Source organism: Strix uralensis, chromosome 24 (genome assembly GCF_047716275.1).
Source record: "Strix uralensis isolate ZFMK-TIS-50842 chromosome 24, bStrUra1, whole genome shotgun sequence".
NCBI lineage: Eukaryota > Metazoa > Chordata > Aves > Strigiformes > Strigidae > Strix > Strix uralensis.
The window spans coordinates 9,808,661-9,828,982 of record NC_133995.1 but is presented as its reverse complement, the minus strand read 5'-3'; the positions used below and the strand labels follow the sequence as shown (position 1 = coordinate 9,828,982).

General features: G+C 38.1%; 2 protein-coding genes across 6 annotated transcripts in view; one reads left to right on the top strand and one right to left on the bottom strand.

Annotated features, from left to right (window-relative positions):
* LOC141954386 (uncharacterized) overlaps positions 1 to 20,322 on the bottom strand; it is a 123,725-nt gene that overhangs the window by 47,025 nt on the left and 56,378 nt on the right. The gene's annotated exons all lie outside the window — the stretch shown is intronic.
* The window catches only part of NGF (nerve growth factor), a 33,958-nt gene continuing 17,805 nt past the window's right edge, over positions 4,170 to 20,322 (top strand). For 2 of the 4 annotated variants that reach the window (XM_074893829.1, XM_074893830.1), the window contains exons 1-2: positions 4,170 to 4,372; positions 9,265 to 9,388. In XM_074893829.1, the coding sequence (XP_074749930.1) occupies positions 9,368 to 9,388 (21 nt within the window). In that variant the 5' untranslated portion in view covers positions 4,170 to 4,372; positions 9,265 to 9,367. Of the gene's footprint in view, positions 4,373 to 9,264; positions 9,389 to 17,362; positions 17,405 to 20,322 lie in introns of those variants that run through there. The other 2 variants (XM_074893832.1, XM_074893831.1) reach the window with 2 other exon arrangements.

Here is a 20,322-nt window from a genome sequence, read left to right as displayed (position 1 = left end):
GTGCAGGCCTTGTGTATTCCAGAAATATTTGTACTCACTACCTATTTTCCAGGCAAAATCTCTGCTGAGTCTGAAGAGTAATGTAAAGTTTTTCTCATAGCTCTGCTCTGTCCGTATGTCACTGCCATTAGAATTATATTCTGTCTGTAACAGCACTTGAACAATTGATAGATGTTCTGCTTTTAGTAAGTTCAGGCTTCTGAGATGCTTTCATTTTTAGTAAAATGGTTTCTTCCCACTGTGCACTACATAACTAGCCAAAAGAAAAAGAAAAGATTAGTGCAAATCACTTCCATAATTCACCATAAATGAACGTTTCTAATCACCGCTTGGTTTGAATCGCAGTGTATTGGAAATGCATCACGTACAGATCAATTTTCGGGTGCACCCAAGCTACATTCTGTATTTGTTATTGACTCAACTGTGAAGCCATGTGGCAGAAACAGTTAAGAAAATATTTACAGGAGACTGAGTTCTACAGTTAATCAGTAATGAACTTGTTTGTCTGACCTATTTATTCATGACCCGCAAGTGAGCGTCTGCTTTTTTCTAGTAACTTCTACCATACACATAATACTATAAAGTAACGCTACACAAACTAACAAAGACAAAATAGACCACTTAGTTTCTATATCAACTTTTAAATTTTTTATAACTAACACAAGAAGAAAATTTGCATTGTGATTCTTCCTTCCAACCTCTCGATTAACATCTACTTAGCCAAACATGGGTAAGCTTCCTCCAGCTGAGTATTAAGGGAAAAGTTTAATATCTCTTTACATTCAATTTAGCCTTAGGAAGAGAGCTCTCAGACAAGTTTACACAAGATAGCTATTTTCTATTTTCTGGAAATCTTTTAAGCTGGAAATGATAAATATTCTTTTAGGTAAAACAGACGCTGTCTTGCACTTTGAATGCCTCATTTGAGATGCTTAAAACTTTTCCTGCATTCACACCAAAGCACCTCCAGCTAGGGGAAGTGGGTTATTTTTGATATATCTTTTTTCGTGTAGAGAGTTAGTATTACAAGGAAGTATTGAATGTAACTGTTCACACACACATGTGAATAAGTGTCTCTGAAGAAAATAAAACTTGTTGACCTCACCCCATCCCCCTACACTTTTACAGTATCTCTGAAAAACATTTGATGCCCTGTGGGCCCCTTTCTCAGCGACCCAACACCTCTCTAAAGTGACAAGATTTTAGGAATGGCAGCTGTACTCACCTATGTTACTTCCAAACCCACAAAGATTTCAGAAATAAATGAGGCCTTTCATCATTTTGGGCAGCTTTTTTCCTCAGAGTGTTGCTTCTAGACAGAAAAGCCCAGCCCCTTCTTCTCAAAAGCCTTCCCTGAGACTTTCAGCAGCACAAAATACACTGACTCCAGGAGGAATCTACCGGCAGTCCTCAAGCCCTTTTACAATCCTAAACGTACCACATAAGCATAAGGCACTTTTTTCATACATTGTGCCTCCTCCACCCTCCAGCTTTCTTGGACACAAGTGCTGATGTGGAAGGAAGAGGCTGTGATGATCCAGTTGCTGTTGTGGGGCTTAGGGCAACACTGAACTCAGCCTAGTGGTCAGAACAGACAGCCCTACACTCAGGAGAGCACAAAACCTTTTACCTGTAGTCATCACTCTCAACAGTGCTGCTCTTCATTTAGGTCTTTTGTTTTCCTGAAACGAAATGTATTACTGCACTACATGGCAGTACTCAAGCACACACTGGATTCATTTACTCTTCGAGGGAACTGTTTAAGGAAGCTCATACAAGAGATCACAGGAGACTTGAAATTACTGTAGTAGAGGCAGAGAAAAAACTGGATGCAAACCTGTAAAGAATCAGGATTCACTAGTTCTGTGCTCACAGAACTTCTCTTTGTGCAGCTGGTTCTCTGCTTCTCTGATTCCAAAGTACATCTTTCCCTTACTCAGCTGAACACTACCAGTCCCTCACCTTGTATGCAGTGACCTGCCAAAGCAAGAAAATTCTCACCTTGTGGAGGATAAAAGTTAAGCAACCATGCATGTAGTAAGACTCTTCTCTTTAAATCTGTGTTTCATACCACTGCTAAAAGAGAAAGATACATGGCCTCTGTGCCATGCTTTCAGCCACTCGGCTCGAAGTATAGTAGCCCATCTGGGATCTTCTGTGCAAAGCTAGTGTGCCCCATAGGGCCGCATGTAGTCCAAAAGCCAGAAACGGTGTTTGTTTGGGTTACATGGGAACATAAGAAAAGAGAATAGAAGCTAGTGCTTTCTCCCAGGGACTGTCGCAGCTGTCTTTCTTGCTGGCTTGTATCAGCCTGCTGATGTAAACTGAAGAGGTACAAGAATAAGGTACAAGAGGAGGATTTCTTCAAGTCAGAAATAAGTGTTTGTGATACAGATTAAGTACAAATGCAATATAGTATTGATCACTGTGTCCAAATGAGCTTTTGTGACCACAGTTTTAAGAAAAAACTGGCAGCTCTTACCAAGGAATCAATTGTAGAGATGCTAAACACAAGTGTGCACTAACTATTAAGCAAAGAAAAAAAAAAAAGCCTACCTTTTCATGTCTCTGTTTTGATGCTATTTACTACAGTCACAGTGGTGATAATGCTCTTTCAAATTTTCCACCACAAAGTCCTAATCTGAGGATATTCTAATGAAGCGAGACAAATGCTCAACACAAGAATAGCCTGGCATTTCTGCAATAAAATATGAAGCAAAGGCCAAATCCTGAGGTCAAGTTTTACAGGCATAACTTTCAGAAACCCTGATGGCTGGCTGTGTAAATGAAGACATCACACTTTGGCCTCTGACTGATATCATGTGTGGACAGCATTTTCCTTTCAGAAAAACAAAGCAATATACATAATCCTGGCAAATTGGGAAGGCAATTTTAGCACTTGCATCAAGCATTTTGTGCTGCAATTTCCTTAAGGATATTTCACACAATTTTAAATGCACACCACCTCCAAGAAACAGTCTAGTACTGAAGCCACTGTTATCTCTGGCACTGTGGGAAAGAAATTTAAGGTTTGTCTACTAGTTTTAATAAAATACGAATATATGCTTACTTCAGGTTCAAGAAGCAGCATATCCATGTGGCAAATAAGAGACGTTATTATCTCAAAGCTACTTTGCTTTCTTGCTCTATGCCTTTAAGTAGTACCTTCCACACACCTTTCCCTTCTCCAAAGGATTTTAAGGACAAGTCTCTCCAGATGGCTGCCCTCTTCTGGATGGAATCAAAAAATGTTTAATTATTTCCACACAGATAAAATGCAATGGTCTGCTTTTCAATGGAGGACGATTTAAATTTTTTCCTTGTGTCTGTGTAATCACAAAGCTTACGCTATGCCAGAATGAGAATTATGACATTCTAAGGGGGTGCTTCATAATTCTCTACATAATTAGACAACTTCTTTTAGAGTAGTTTTTAGCCAACTTGCTTTTTTTTTTTTTTGGTGTCTTATGACATGTTTCACTTTTGCATTTCTTTCCTATATTTATCACTGCTTAAAACACACTGTTGTTTCCTTGTAAAGTACTTAATCCTCCTCCACGAACATAATGGAAAACATTTCCATATCTCTTTGTTGCTTGAGGTAAGCGTGTTAAACACAGAATATTATGGCTGGAAGGTTTCTTATATAATATCTTTTCCTCTGCCCCAAGTCAGGGTCAAATATTTCTTTGCTACTCCAGATCAGTGTTTGGCTGACCCCTGTTAAAGACAACTGATAATGGGGACTGCACAATTTTTGCAGGGAACCCAGTCCACTGCTTCACCAGTTAACTATTAGTGTTCCTATAGGTTTGTTTATAGACTCATGACATCAGTAAAGGGCTCTTGAGATGATTTTCAAAAGGACCCATTCAGCAGGGATCTCAGAGTTTCTTTCTTTAAAGCTCTCATCTTTAAATTGAGTGAAGGATTAAGATGCAAAGCAGAAAGGCTATAGACAAAACATCCTTTAAAGAGGGTTTCAGTTCTTGACAGTGGAACCAGGAAGTTGGAGGCTTTTCTCGGTATTATGTATGCATAGTCATACAACCAGTGCACGCTTTGAAACTTTCACTGCACATCTGTGCATCACTGCATGGACTAGGCACCAAGCCAAAGGCTGAATTCCTACGAGTCCGTGCAGCTCCCACACGTTTACAGCACTAGGACCCAGAGGGAGCTTAATTTCTGTGAGTCAGTGCAGCTAGTTGAGCCCTGAGAGCAGTGAATGAGGCTGGGAAGGCAGAGGGAATGTGAATGGCTCTTCTGGCTTGGGAAAGTGTCCACGGACTGGGGTGCTACAGACTACAAAACAGCTTGGACAACCTTCCAGATTCCCTGTACCCCCGGCGTCCAGTGATACTGCTCTGAGGTGAGTGACCCCACAACAGTCAGTTTTCACAAAGCAAGTTATGCGGCCGCTGCACCAGTTGTGGAAGTTTGGTATCTTCAAAATTAGCCAATGTGTTTTTGCTGTACAGTGATTTTCGCTGTCTTGAGGAGGAACAGATCAGATGTCTTTGAAATACAGAGTGCTTGTTGCTTAAAAATAGCATTTGCAAGAAAAGCGTGGTCTAGTGAAACTGAAAATTGCATCTACTAATGCAGGTTAAACTGCACGTACATCTGGAAGGTGTTCATAAAGCATTTCTGTTTAAGCTTAAAGCTTGAAAAACATCTTTAGTAAGAACAGCTTAATCTTCGAGAAACATAAGAATTCTTCTCATTCTTTTTATCCAGGTATATGTAAACTTAGTTTTAGTTGCATTGTACAGCAGTTACACCTATATGAAAATTCTTTACTGTCTTTGTTCTGAATATTAAGGCTTACTTAACACTTTCCTTTTTTTTTTCCTATGATAATTCTACTCTAGATAAGAACTCCTTTCTTTCTTTCTTTACTAACATAAATAAATAGGAATTCTGGTAAATCAAAGCATGACTAGCCAAGGCAGAAACCTTTTAGCTATAGGCAGAGCAGTAGTTCACTAGAGACTGTGTATCCTCTATGACGTCCACTTGGAAAAGCTTACGAGCTCCCTGCTGCCTGCCTGTTAGTGACAAGATGACACTGACACTGTTTATTGATTTATACCAGGTGATAACACTGTTTTATCTGACACACCAGTCAGAGACAGAAATCGGGACCCCAGACAGGGAAACAGAAGGAATTTGTGTGCTGAGAACAAAAGTGTTTGTGCTTCAGTTGCTTTCTTCACTTTAAATTCTCCTTATATGCTCAAGAAGTTTTAGAAAAACAGCGAAAGTGAGCGTGCTTGTCAGGCTGGTTTTTCCAAGTTGTCACAACTTCAAAGTTGCATCGTAACTGTTAGACAGATAATTTATGGGTGTTCTCATGCATTAGAGTATCACAATAAAGTCTTTTGGGCACTTTTTTGCTAAGCCAAAATAGAAAGAGACCATTATCGCAAAAAGATAGGAAGATAACTTGCCTGTATGTTCATACTCTTTGCACTTCTGAGCTGTTTCAGATATTATGGAAAACAGGCTTTTTAAAATAACCCTGACAACTACCATTTCAGACAGCTGTCTGAAACTCAGAAGTTAACAATATTTTCTGCACCTTCACAAACATTTTACAGTGATGGAATGAAGAACCAAATACACTGGAGCGTTCACATGAGTATGATAAGAAAGATTTGGCCTTTAAATATATTAATAATTATATATATGAATAATTTTCTAATAATTCTCAGCAAGGTCTGGGGAGGAGCCCTCTTGATGAATCTGTGCAGTAAGAGTAATAGTGATTTCACATCTTGATCAACCCCAGCCACACACCCTAAAAGGATCTGTCAGTCTCACAATAAGGTAGTAAAGAAAGTAACTGTGGCTTTCTTTTTCTCATTATCTTAGCTAAGCAGTGTCCATTTTCTCAATCAAAAGCTTAAATTATCTTTTCACAAGTCTTCATTTAAGTTCAGTGGAGAATTACAATGAGCACAAAGGATCATTCTAACCCATATGTTAAGTAAACAATTGTTCCATAAAATAACTAGGTAGTCTATGTAATCACTGTGAGATGTTAATTTTAAAAATCAGATTAGAAAAATACCTAAAATACATATTCAAATTAACATTTTCAAGTGTAAAATGTCTTTCTTTAATGGGATACCTAGAACAAGGGTCAGATAGAACACATTTAAAACCTAGATTGTTTCAACCAATAGAGTAAGTCACATAAATTCCCCTACTGCTCCAAGGCTTTGGCCATATAAAAATGTTCATTTAAATGCAAATTCTATTAATTGGTTTTCTGTTTCTTTACAAAATGCTCTTATGACTAACAGAATATTGAATACATATGAGTTAGCATTAATTGAATTAAAGGCATGTGGAAAAAATATTGGTAATTTTAAAAAGTTAACATAATTCTGCCATTTTTTTAGTCTATAAAGAACAAACTCTACTGATAAAAAATAAAGAGCTGATTAAACTAATGCTTTCATTGCAAAAGATTCAATATTCTAACACCAAAAGTCAATGCTGGATTGGTGGGTTTAGAAATATTTGTCCATCCATCAAATCTCAGTCCAATAAAAGCTAGTGAAACTCAACTCCTTTCAAACTGGCTACAGCTATGGACCTCTGCTGGCAACTGCCCTCTCATGAAAAGAAGTTTTAAGGGCTTATTCAGAAAGTGACCATGAACCAAAACATTTATTAGATCAGCCAATACACTTAGAGAAATGTTAAGATAACACCTCCTCCCACGAAACTTGCCTCATGGTAAAGCAAGTGAAAGGCACATGTAACAATGCTACTACAACTGCATTTGTTTCACAGTAGGAAGGAAATTCTTCCTATGCTGAATTTGACTTGAGCCCCATCACAGAGACCAATGTATTTAAGAGCCTTTCTACGACAGAAGCGTCTCCTGCTCTGGGATAGCTGTCCTATGGGATGCATGTGGCTTGTTCTCCTGACACAATGCCCCTTGCGCAGCTCTGCTGAATTCATTAAATATTCAGTTGTGTGTGTATTTATACCAAAAAATTATGTGGCCAAGCAAAGCAAGATCATTTTTGCTTTTGCTAAGAGATCGCAGTGTCTATCAATGTGAGTTATGTACACTCTTATCTGTTGGGTTCCACTAATACTGAAGCTATGTAACTTAGTTGGTGGAAAGAAAATCTCAGACCCTCGATATAAACCTATACTGTCCCCGCATCCTGAATACTGTTTGTAGTTCTGGTCATCATTTACATCTCAGAAAAAGAACGAAGTAAAACAAGAAAAGGTGCAGGATGATGAAAGGCCTGGATCATTTTCCATATTTAGAAAAACTACATAGATTATGATTTCTAAGTCTGGAAAAGAGATGGCTCAGGAGGGGTATAATGAAGATATTTGTAGCCATAATTGTCCTTAAGATGTTTAAAAGGAAATGGCTGTTGTCTTGTCTCCCAGTTCACAAATCAAGAAGTGGGAAATAAAACTAGCAAGTGGCAAGTTTGAGGCAAACGAAAGAAGGTGGTTCCCCTCCCTACGCATGCATAATTGAGCTATGGAATGCCTTTCCAGAGGATATTGTAGTACACAGGAGTTCAGAAAGTAATCAGGCATACTAAAAGCAAAGACACTACCTGTGGTTCAGGAAATCTGTGACTCCAAAGTAACTGCTGAGTGGGAGAGTACACCAAGGAGATGACACAGTATGGTTGCCCTCCCTACTTGTACACCACTGCCTAAACATTATTAGCTACTGCAGGAGACAGAATACTGGCCTGGATGAAGTAAAAAGTAGCATGGAAATATTACATCATTAATTACATTGACAATATACCTTTCACTTTGAGAACTGCATCACCCTGCAAAATGCAACAGTCCAGAGAAGGGCAATGCAAACAGTAACACCTGAATGCCAAGAACCATCCTCATACTCCGAGGTTGAAAGGCAGAAAAATGAGATGTCAACCCGAATTAGCTAACCTATCTCCAAGTGTAGCTGACCTGCTGTTGATGCATTAAATGTGTTTTTCAGCCTGTGGCATGCATAAAGAAATGCTACAATTATATAAAACTTCCTGTGCGTAAAAGGGGATTTTGTGCCCACAAATTTTGCTTTTCTGAGATTAAGTACTTGCAAACGAGTTACAATGTACTGGAACATTAACACCTGGCACTTGTAAACAATTATGGGGACACAGGAGAAGGGATGAAATGAAATTTAATGGATACACAAATGAAGACGTAAGATGCTGACTGCATTGCCAGGGAGTTGGGAAGCCACCAAGGATACAGAGTCGGCTACAGCAATTCACTAGTCAGCATGTCTCTGAATGCATTAGCTCCAAATGAAGCACACCCCAGTACACCACAGTGCACAGTTGCTTTCATGTGTATAGAAGAGACAGAAAGATAGAGTACTTGACTACCTTCAGGCATAATGTCTGTGTGACTATATTCATGTGGAGGACATTTAGATTACACCATTACTGTACAGCAGGAGAAAGTATGCAAAGCACTGCTCCATAGTTTGAGCCTGCATACAGCTATTAAAATAAAAATTGCTGCACGCATGTAGAAATCAGGCCCTACATACATACATACATAAACAAGACTTCTCTGGCATATTATCTAAATTCAGAATTAAAATGTCTGCACGAGGTAGTCTGAAATAACATGCTTGACGGCTTGACTGCCAGCAAGCCAGGCTTCTGTAGCATCATTTGAATTTCTTGTGCCATTGTTCAATGAATGAAACAACTTTGACTTTTCCTTATCTTAGAGGCAATGTTTATTTCCCTGTAAAGAGCCTTTCTTCTTTTCTTCCTAGGCTCTTGTATTTGTAACAATGCTTTGAGATTTTATGGCATAGTAGTTGACACTATCAGATGACCCAAATCAAGATCAGTATCAGACTCACATTCTCTGTTGCTGGGATCAATTTTATCACATGAACATGGACATTTTCCTAGTGATATTCCCTGGAAAAAACTGTGAGATGGTGGCAACACATAGCAAAAATCCCAAGGAGCTGCCTGGCCTGAACTTTACACCTGATTCTAACACAGTCTCCCCTCAGTCTGACAGTCCCTACAAATATTTTCTGAACACAACTCTGATCGCTCTCAGAAATCACACCTGCAGTAATCAGACCACCTGATGTAGTTCAATACTTCCTTTTGTTCAGGGATTTTCTAAAACTGAACACTGAACACAGACCATTAAACTGATTCCAAAAAAATCTTTCCCTAATTTATGTTCCTGGCTCCAAAATCAAATTTCCTGTTCCCATAGGGTCCGCAACAATGTGCTAATAAAAGATCAGATTCTGCTCCCATTGACCTGTGACATATCAAAACTCCCACTGATTTCAGTAGAAAAAGATTCAAGCACAAAGATGGAAAAAATCAAACAGAAGGTAAGACAATTTCTTTGGCTTTGTTTTGGGCCTTGGTTTACAGATTATTGACAAAATTGTGAGAAATGTTGCTGCGTTAAAGAGGATGCGACAAAAATTGATTAAGCTCAGTTAGTTGTTAACTGCTCAGAAAACTAATAAAAGATTAGACTGTTTCTGACAATTCTGACCTACAATGAGTAAATTAGCCCAGTATAAATACTGCCGGAAAGCAGATTACTTCTTTGACAGCTTTCTATTTGCTAAGTATGGCTTTGCTAGCTTGAACTTACTATTTTGATTTTTTCCCTATTCTTAATCGTTTCATATTTTTCTCTCTGCATTGTATAGGTATAAAGGTGACAGAGATTTTTTTGTGGTCTGGTTCACTGATTTACTTTGATTGTCTTTATTTTGTTCTGCACACAACCATATGTGATCTGGGCTCTTAAAATAAAAAAATCTTAAAAAAAGAGTTCAAAAATTTTTGTGATGAACATTTGCCAAGCACCTCATTGTTATATATTACTTCGATTATGGTATGTTTAACAGCACTGGCTCACAAAATATGTGTTTTTCTATTTTGAAACATATCTTTTATTTTTTTGAAGCCTTTATGTGCTGGATGACTCAGGTATGAGAAAAGACTTGTGCTTGTTCACAAAGAGATTTGCCCCGTGGTGAATGACACAGCCTGCATTTTCCAAAATGCATCATTTCCTGCCCATTATTTCACCATCCTTTTGAGACGTTCTCCGTACCAGCCCCAGATCAGCAAGGTGTTTAAGGCGCACGCATTACCACGGCCATACAAACCGCTCATCTGAACTATTCATTGCTTAACACATTTCAAGAACAACTCACAATTCTGATGAACACAACTATAAACTCAACCCTACTTAGGAACTATACTTTCACTAATCATGAATATGATTACACTGTGGCCTTTAGGGAGAGTCAGCAGGGCATGTCAGCTGCAGTGGGTCAGTAGGCAAGAATTAACTGTCAAGCTGTGCAAGCATGGATGTCTTTTGTCACTGCAGCTGTCCTTAATTTTCTGGTGCTTTCATATTTCAGACTGAAAATTAACACCTCTACACAGCAGCCTTTCAACAATGGCATTTTCTCTCATTAATAATGGGCAAGAGGGCATAAAAAAGCCATCTCTGAAAATGTACAAATTTTTCATCTTATTTAGATGTATGAAGCAAACTTTCTAACTGCAGTCGATCGACTGCTACATTGCACAGACTGCAGGCAGCTGCTGCTTAGAGATCTGTGACTTCACAGGACAATCTGCTTCAGGGCAGGATGGTCTCTAGAAGGCGGCAATTTTTTTTCAAAAGCAGCTACTAATTTCCAGTTGCACTGTATTTGTGTGTCATATTTAAGACCCGCTTAGCAGGTTCTGAAGCATCTGAAAATCAATATGGAGTTTGGGAGCACAACAGCTTTTGAAATTCGATCCCAGGAACTGAAAATTGGGCATTTAAAAACTGAGATACCCTCAAATAATGTGTTCTATAGGGCACTTACTAAGAGAAGTATGCTAACTTACATTGCTTCTGATTGCATTTCTGGAAGTCCCTGGGAAACAAACTGTACATGCTGCTTTTGTGTTTCAATTTGTGTCCATTTGTTCCTAAGGGGTTTTAGTAAGTTAGAAACAAACAGAAGAAATGCTTTCTAATAACTCACATTTAGCTGAGTTTCATACTCCATTCAAATTTTACTGCTGTTTACAGATCTCAAGGAATCAAGTACACTATGAATGTGAAGTGCTCAAAACTTATGAGACAAATACACATGCATGTAATCTTAGGGGGATTTAAATGTTCTGAATTACATTAACACATTAATTATTTTGAACTAAATATGCTTGTGGATATGGGGATAGTTGCTTTTACTTTGTACAGCTACATTTCATTAAATTTGAGTGTCTTTTGGATTCTCTGGAAAGGCAATGGATTCCCAAGTAACCATTGACTTTATTCTGTTTTGTACCAATTTACCAAGCTTCCACAGGTTTGCTTGGTTATAACTTCAGTAACCCAAGTATAGGCTTTTTTCACTTCCATTTTCTATCAGACACCTTACTGGAGAGTGATGTTGCAACACATGCCCCACATGAATAAAGGGAGTGTTCCCTACTGCCTACCTTGCCCACTGACAGTAGTAACGCTTTGCACTGCAAAAGTTACAGCTTTCTGTCTGAATTAAGAAAATCTCTTAAGAGTCTTTTGGGGCCAATGGATATATGCTCCTCATGTACCGGTAGGAGAACAGGAAATTCCACATCCAAAATTAGTAACACAGAAGGTATCTTAAGTTTTCCATGGATTTCTGTCTTTTTTGTGTGTGCTACTGCTTTATGAACACAAGTAGAATTATGAACAACACCTACAGCATCATGTTTGACAAGTTTGTTCAGACTGCTGATCACCAGAGAATTTGTATACTTTTCTGTTTCTGAACTCCTAAGAATTCTTAAGTAGCAGGAAAAATAAATGCAAAGTTACATCTTTTTTTAAGAATTATTGCTACCATCTTCACACATCTAGAAAAGGGCTAAGCTTTGTGTTGGACTTTCAACAAGGAAAATACTTCAAAGTGACAAACACAAATTTTTGTTAAAAAATCAGTATACAAAACAAATTAAGCAAGTCAGTTATACAGGGTTCTCTGAGGGGGAAGATGGCTTTCAAACACTGAGAAGAAATGTATAATGAAAGAATAAATCAAAATGGAAGGGACCTCAAGAGGTCATCTGTCCAGCTTCCTGCTCAAAGAAGGATCTATGTACCATTTACTAGAAGACTGGGATTGGGTAGTCAGTAACAAGCAGCAAACTTTCTGCAATATTATTTTCTTGGATAGATGTGATCAATGCAGAATTCTGGGGATGAGCAGAGTACAGCAGCTCTTTAAGGAACCCAGAACCAAGGAACAGCATTACGGGTGACATTCAGTCTCCTAGGTAAGACTCAAACTGGCTCCACTGATGAAGGATGATGTCCATGTGGTAACAGCCTGTATTTATTACTGGTTTGACACTTACAAGGTTTTCCATACGAGAAGCCACCCATTCTTTCTCTCATTAGTCAGTTTGGTTTTGTTTGGGGCTCTCTTTTTTGCTTTTCCTTTCCAGCTGGCTCCAGTTCAGAGTCATCAGCTTTGGTATTTTGACCAAGAGTTCGGGTTAAGTGCTTCCATCACCTATAAAAAAGATATCCTTTCACAAACTAGATTCTTTCCTCACTATTTGGCTGCTGTATTGGAGACTAGGCCCAACTCTTCAGCTCTCCCCACTACCATATTTTTGGACTTAAGCTGAACAGTGAAAGTCCAAAGGGGCTTAAAATCATGGGCAGATCCTGAAGGCTCAGATGTTAGTGCCTCTTCCACTACAAAAGCTAAGTGCATCAAAGGGAACCGCCTGATGACAGGTTTAACAACAACAGAAGGCAGTTGTTTGCACACCACATAGTTAAGCTGCAGAACTCCTAGTCACAAGGTTGTGGCTAAAAATGTAAATGGATTCAAGGAACAGCTAGACAGGTATATGGAAGGGAAATATACTGAAGCTTTTAAACGTACAGGAAACTCCTCTGGTATAGAAAGCTGCCATCCAAACACTGCAGAAGAATAGGAGAGTGGTTGGAAAAGTACCACTATATGCTTATCTTGCTCTTAGACACTTCCTTAAGGATCTTGTGTTTGCCTCTGTCAGAGACAGGTTTGACAAGATGAGCCTTTCATCTGGTCCAGGATGGTCATTCTTATGTACTGATAGTATGTTAAAGGGGCTCTCTTTAAAGGGGAACAAGTTGATTATTCTTCCTTCTGATCACAGTGTTAGCAATTTTATTCATTCCCACAACTAAACTGATCGTACTAACTGAACTTCTTACCTGGAAGGAAGAAGTACACAAACTGTGTCAAGAGAAATAAGTAAGTACAGAGAGAAAATTGCCTCTTTGTCCTGTTTTAACTCTTTTTACTGTGGGTACGGCATGGAGCCAGTTATTTTTCAATCAATTATCTAACATTCATTCAAGGTTGTTTTATACTCACTATGGAAAGTAGAGACTTGAGTCCTGTAAATAAGGCTGGTACTCTTTGCTCATCTACAGATGGGATTCCCACCACATCCTAGCTGTTTCATAACACGTGTTGTTTGCTTATGCTCAGTTTACCAAGCGATCCATAATGCTTTATGAAGTTTTTTCCTCTTCTTTGTCATACTTTTCATATTTACATTAATCGCAAATATTATTTGTTACTGCAGGTCACAGACACACGTTAAATAGCTCAGGGCCTACCCTTCTCTGTTCCTCTGGGTTCATATTTTTACTTCAGTCTCTTCACTGAATTAAAACAAGCAGTACAGTAAGCAGCTGAAATAATGAAACCTTGTTCTGTGTGGTGGTCAGAGTTTCTGGTGTCTACTAAATTTGCAAGCATCTGTGAGGTTTGACTAACTTTTAGGACATACAGGTACACATGTCTGCCCTAAAATAAATTCTCTAATCAAATGGACCTCTGACACCATAGCTTTTATTTTGGTCAGGACCTCTACCTATCCTGTGTTTCCATCAAACTTGTAGAAACATACTAGCTTTAACATATTATCTTTATGTAGAAACCTATTTAGCTTTAAAACCTCTAACATTCTGTCAGATGTGATTGACACTCAACAATTTCAAGGGTCACTGGGTCAAGGGTTCACAAGACAATGTAATTTCACAAGTGTCATTTCTGTATTAAAACAGACTAAAACCAGGTGATGCTCTCTGTTGAACCCAGTTTGAAGTCCACACAGCAACCAAGAACTGTGTACTCAGTTCTGCACTGCACTTGTGTAGTAGCTCATGTTTTATTTACAGAAATGTCAAGCCACAGAAACTAGGCATGCTTGTATTTTCCATGTCAAGAATCCTCTCCATTCCTCTCCTTGTTATTGGTGTTTCTTATCAACGCTATCAATATTCAACATCTATGTTTTTGTTCTGCCTAGATCCGAATCCTCCCTTCCCCAGTCATTCTTGCCAAACCTTCCTCTCATCATTTTCTCAGGCACACACTGTAAACAGAAGAGTGCAAAGGTTCACTGCTCAGCCTCACATTCCAGGACACTTTATATATGCCAGAAGTGTGAGTTTCTGGCTTTGTCAAAGCATTCAGAATCACATGCAATAGAGGGACTTTGATCCATGAGCTCTCCCTAGATGTGCATTCCTGCACTGTAAACTGCCTCTGTGAAACAGATTGGTGTTGTGAAGGACCGTACTCAAGACCACTTTTTTTTCTGTGTGTTCTGAGAGAGAAAAATATGTCGCCCTTTCCTTCTCATTTCTCCCACTCCTTCTTTTCTATTTCAAAGCAAAGAAATTAGAAAACTATTTAATGAACTGTAGAATTTCTTACCTTTGTTCATTATTTCAATTTTTTAAAAGAATTCAAGTAATCTGAATTCAGTCTTCAGCACTTGACCCACAATCATGCTATCACTTTAAAGTGAAAGGAAATAATTTCTAAGAAAGTAACGTATTTCCAATGCCACAGAAAAACTGATGTAATATTGTCAGCCTGATTTAAAGTTCATGTCTCTACCTTTGAAATAAAACAAATTTGCAAAAGCTCATTTCCAAGTGACATATTTAAATTCTGACATTGTACACAGAAACTGGGTACACACGTAATCATCAAAACTTCCCTGTGGTTTTGATTTTAAGCAGGCAGAAAATGATCTTGTAAGGTGTACAACCTGATTATCTGCTTTGAACCTAATATTCATCCCAAAACCCCCACAGAAAAGTGGAAATATGCTAAATGCAAACACAACAGGCCTCTTTAAAAAGATCTGGAAGTCAGAAACCTTCTAGGAATACTTTATCAAAAAAAAAAAAAGAGCTTATTTTTCTTCTGTTAGACAATCTAGAATTGTCATGTATTCATCATCTGATGAAAACTGGAGTAAAAAGAGGCAAATACCAAAGAGAAATCTATTCCTAATACCATGATTATGACAACAATCTGTGGAGTCCCACTCTCCCACTCTTCAACAGCATTTAGGATTTCCATACTACAGATCACATCTGGCTACAAGTGTCATCTTTTGTCTCTTTCCGGTATATGCTCAGGCATACTACCTTCCTTCCAATTCAGAATAAAATTGCTTTCTTGTAACTATTATGATTCATCCTGACAACTGATTCAACAAATAATACTATAATAAATATGATAAGGTGCACGTCAAATAGCCAGACAAAGGAAATACATGGTTACACAGAGTGTTAAAGTGATATAACGACAGTGAATTTCAAATATGTCAGGTTATTCGATTATTTGAACTAATTAATATTGGCACACAAAACATGGAAACACAGAATTGAAATCAGACTTTTCTTCATGCTTTTTCTGGAGCTAGAGAATATGTAGAGTCCAGACATGGTATGCTGTCCTGCCTGCTGAAGAGTGCCAAAGATTTTGTGAATGTGTCCACTTGGCACTTCACCTACTGTGCAAATGCCTACATTTCATAAAGGATGCAATTTCTATTTTTCACTATGGGAAATATTTTTAGGTATTCTGTTCAGGCAGTTGTTCTCATTCTGTCCTGCACACTGATGAGTGATCTGCACTAAACTGAAATACAAACTAGAGTCATAATTATGTGGGGAAAGGGTTATGCATTTTATTATGCTTCCTCTATTGTGACTAATGACAAGACATCAAAGACCAAAACCGTACCAGATAGCTCATGGGTATTACCAGCACGTTCACAGCTGACCACAAGTCGTAGGTGCAGTATATAAGCTTAGGCGTAAATGTGCCTAGATTCTTTATGAAATCCAAGTACTGTTCTTCGCATGGTTGAACATAAATGTAGAGAAAGAAACAATTTTTGGTTTACATCACTCAGCACAGAAAACCAGAATTGAAAATTAGTATTACAAACTCTGAGTGAGTTAGTAACAAGTTTTACTTGTTAGTAAAAGGTCCAGTGTGAATTTGGAATGAGAATTTATATCCCTTTCCACCTTCCCCACTCATATGGGGGAGCTACAAACTACCTGTTTTAGAAGCAATGCAGCATGGACTCATGGTGAGGCACAAAGCATAGGAAATAGAACTGAACCCCAAAGAAGAGCTCTGACAAAACTTTTTAACCTCTTACTCCTATTTCCTTCAGCTTTTTCTTTTCTCTCAGCAATGCCATCATTCAACAAGTCATTAAAAAAAAAAAAAAAGGAAAAGGAAGAATCTTCCATTTCCAGCATTTGTGTTGAGGGAACCCTTAACGGCATGAGATAAATTTACCATGTTGATCCACTGAAAACAAAAACGAGAAAGTAACTGCTTACTGTTTAATAATGGCTCTTACCTAAGGTTCTACCACCTGCTTTGCACTGTCTGTGCTACAGAGTATAGGACAGACAGATGAGAAAACGTTTAATCCAGGTGTATCATTTGCAGCCAGATGTCTGTGTTGTAACTTTTATCTTTATATGATTGGTAATTATACTACTATATCATACTGTATTGGGTCACAAAATGATTATGAACACATTAACTGTGACGTCCTACTAAGGTGTTAATTAGTGTTTCCGATATTACAAATGTGATGGAACAGCTTCACATGACAAATATCAAATATTCTTCAAAGCAAGCAGTCAGTAAAATTGTGCAACCATGTGGATGCAGGAAAGAAGATGACTCATTTACAGATGTGCTGATGATAAATTTTTCATCATTGCACACAACCTGGGGCACATCAGGAACCAAACAAGTATTAAAAAACTGCTGTTATTTTCAACTGGACAAATTCTTGCCAAAAATTTGACATAACCTGTCTTCAGCTCCTATCTGAAACAATTTTTGCTACACGTAAGAAACAAGACTCATAGAAATATCCTTTTGCGATTAATTCTCTAAAAATAATAACTGAAAGACCTACTGAATTAACTCTAAAATACCCCATTTCCCTTCCAGGTGTGATTTTTGCTGCTAGTAGTAATACCTGCAAGAGGTTGGGTAGGTTGGTATTGTTTATCTTTCTAAAAGCTTCTAAAAACTTGTTTTAATTCCTAGAGGCTCTGCAAATTATCTGTCGCAGAAACATGGCAGCATTGCAGCATCAATGTGAGAGAGGGCAGGTGCCATTCCAGTCTGTTAATCTGTACATTACAGTGTAACCCAATGTAAAGCTATAAAATGGAAATAAAGTTCTTCTACTTGGAGGGAGCCCTAGTGAAAATCTTCAAATTATTACAAAGGACAAGTTTTCATGAAGCAATTAACTGCTTGACTGAGAATATCCCTACTTTCTATTTTATCTAAAAATTCATGGGTGATATTTTGAAACATTTCATTGAACTAGTCACTCAGTCTTGATTATGGTTTGGCATTTTCCTCTATGTAGGCCGATCCATAGGGAATGCCATTCATACCAACAGTGAAGTAAAGCAGGATGACTCAGCTGATTAATCAGCTTTCTTTTTTGTTATTAAGAAGCAAGTATTTGGCTTCCCCAACTGCTAAAGTGATCATTGTCAAGCTCATGTTATAACTCATATAGTTTTGGTCACCCCTGACTCACATTCTAAGAGAAGGAAAGTAACCTGTAACCTACAATCTGTTACACAGCTGTATGGCTGATGAACACAAAGAGCAATACTGCACGCAGTGTTTTCTGTTCACCATAAAGTCCTTGTCATCTGGGGGAGAACTGTTCCCATTCCTGTTGCTTTCTGATCAAGATTTGTTGCTAATTTGGAATCAACCATAAACCCAGGGTTTATGGGTTCTGACAGTGGCATCAACTGCTATCTAGACAAGTAGCTATTGAAACCAGAGCACATGTATTTTGTTAAAGCAATCTAGCCATTTTCTTAGCTAGAACATAGCACAGAATCTGCAGATGAGCCATGTCTCTATTTTCCAATCCAAAAATTTGCTGAATTTATTAACTGAGTTAATGGAAGAAAAAAAAATGCTACTTGTAAAAACCTTAGGTAAACATGGAGCTTCTTTTTTCTTTCATTAATAGGTAAATTGCAACAGGAACGCAGGCAGTGTACAAGTGAAGTGTGTGATCGTTGTCATGAAATGCCTACAACATAAATGGACTTAATGACAAAGTTAAACAAATCTCAATTAAAGGCACAATGATTCTAGACAGACAAAAAACATCGCTCTCCCAGCTTCCCACTAAGTCGCTCTCCAAGCATGGAAAGGTTGCCAGCTATGGGGAACAGTTTAGAAAGTTAATGACTGTAAAAATGGGATTCACTGGAGACTGTAATCCTAACTCCAGTAAGCATTGCCAGGGGCCTGACATGAAGAAACAAGTACTATTTCAAGCAGACTGCAAAGGCAAGGGAAAGATTAACATCTGTCAGAATCAGCTACAGATGAGATTCTTCATTCAAGGATCAATATCCTTGAATGTCACAAGAATTTAAAAGGGCTAAAAGGAAATTTAAAGAAAACAATCACGTATCTGTGGATTTGGTTTGTACATTTAAAGTACCTTTCCCTACATTTCAGCTATATATTTTCAAATAGCTGTATGTGATGTAGCTCAACGTTACAAGGCAGAAGAGGCTTTTTTTTTCCCCAACTTCACTGTCAAGCTTAGTCTTGTAGGAAAAGTAGGGACAGGGAGCAGTTTTGTTGCTGTAGCTAGTATTGCTGTTACTAGCCTCCAAGCCATTGATTTTCATGTTTGCGCTATGTTGCTGTGGATTTTGTTTCTGCCTTATCCATGTCTATCCCTATTAATAAGATTAAGACTTTGCTCTCATTCTTCTAATTAAAATGCTGCAATTCTGAGAAGAGATTCCTAGTCTTCTTTTAGCAGAATAATCAGTATATCTGTGAGTTCCAGTTACCATTTTTTAACATCAAAGTTTGCACAAAGACAGCACTCTTCCACGCAGGCCGTAACACTTTATCCACACTGGCTTGAATAACACACTCCATTTTGTGGTAGTGTAGGCTGCAAGTGCTGCCTCAAGCTCACGAGTTTATAGGTTTTGGAATTGCCATCCTTCTCAGTAGTTTAAGCAACCAAAGGCTCTTCACATCTTGTCATGCTAGGAACGTATGTGCAATTGTCTGTAAACATTTTTCCCTTATTAAACTGGAAGAAGCATGATCTGAACTTCAAGCTGTATTGCACTTACCAGCTGTAGCCTTCAAATATTATTTACAAGTTATTATTTCTGTAGCTTCTCATTACTATAGCAAGTTACCATTCTACAGCTTTCAGAAGTACCTCTTCCCACTCTGACTCCTTCCCCCATATCTTCTATAAGGTATGTGATACAGTACTCAAAGTCTTTGTTTAATCAGCCTCTGAAAGACTGTTTTGATGAAAGTAGGGTGAGAAAACCTGACACAGCAGTTCAGCCATCCCAGTTTCAAGAGTTCACACATTCAATCTATTGATTGTTCCCACTATGGAAATGGAAAAAAGGTTCATACCTATTATAATAAAAGACAGCAAGGAAAACAATATGCTGGTAAACACAGTAACAGTAATCTTCTAATCATGGCCTACTTTTATTAGAATTCACACATTTCAAACTCTGCATACCAGAGAAGTTAGTGAACCCCACAGAAAGTTGAAGTGTGAACAGCATGAAGATGTGCAATGACATCAGCGATTAACACTGCTTTGCAATTTAGGCTTTCAGATTTATTCAGACTTAGAACAACGCCAAAGAGAGTTCTAGAAAAAGTGGTAGAAACATACAAGTGCACAACTAGAAGGAAAGAGACACATCTTCCCCGTTATATTTTTGGACTGTAGCAAAAAATGCATTCAGCAACCAGATGATGCCAGAAAATAGAAAATGAACATGTAAGAACCCTACAAATGTTCCTAACACAAGTATGTTATCAAATGCAGGTTTGTAAGAATTGTTGAGGCTGACAAGTTAGTCCAA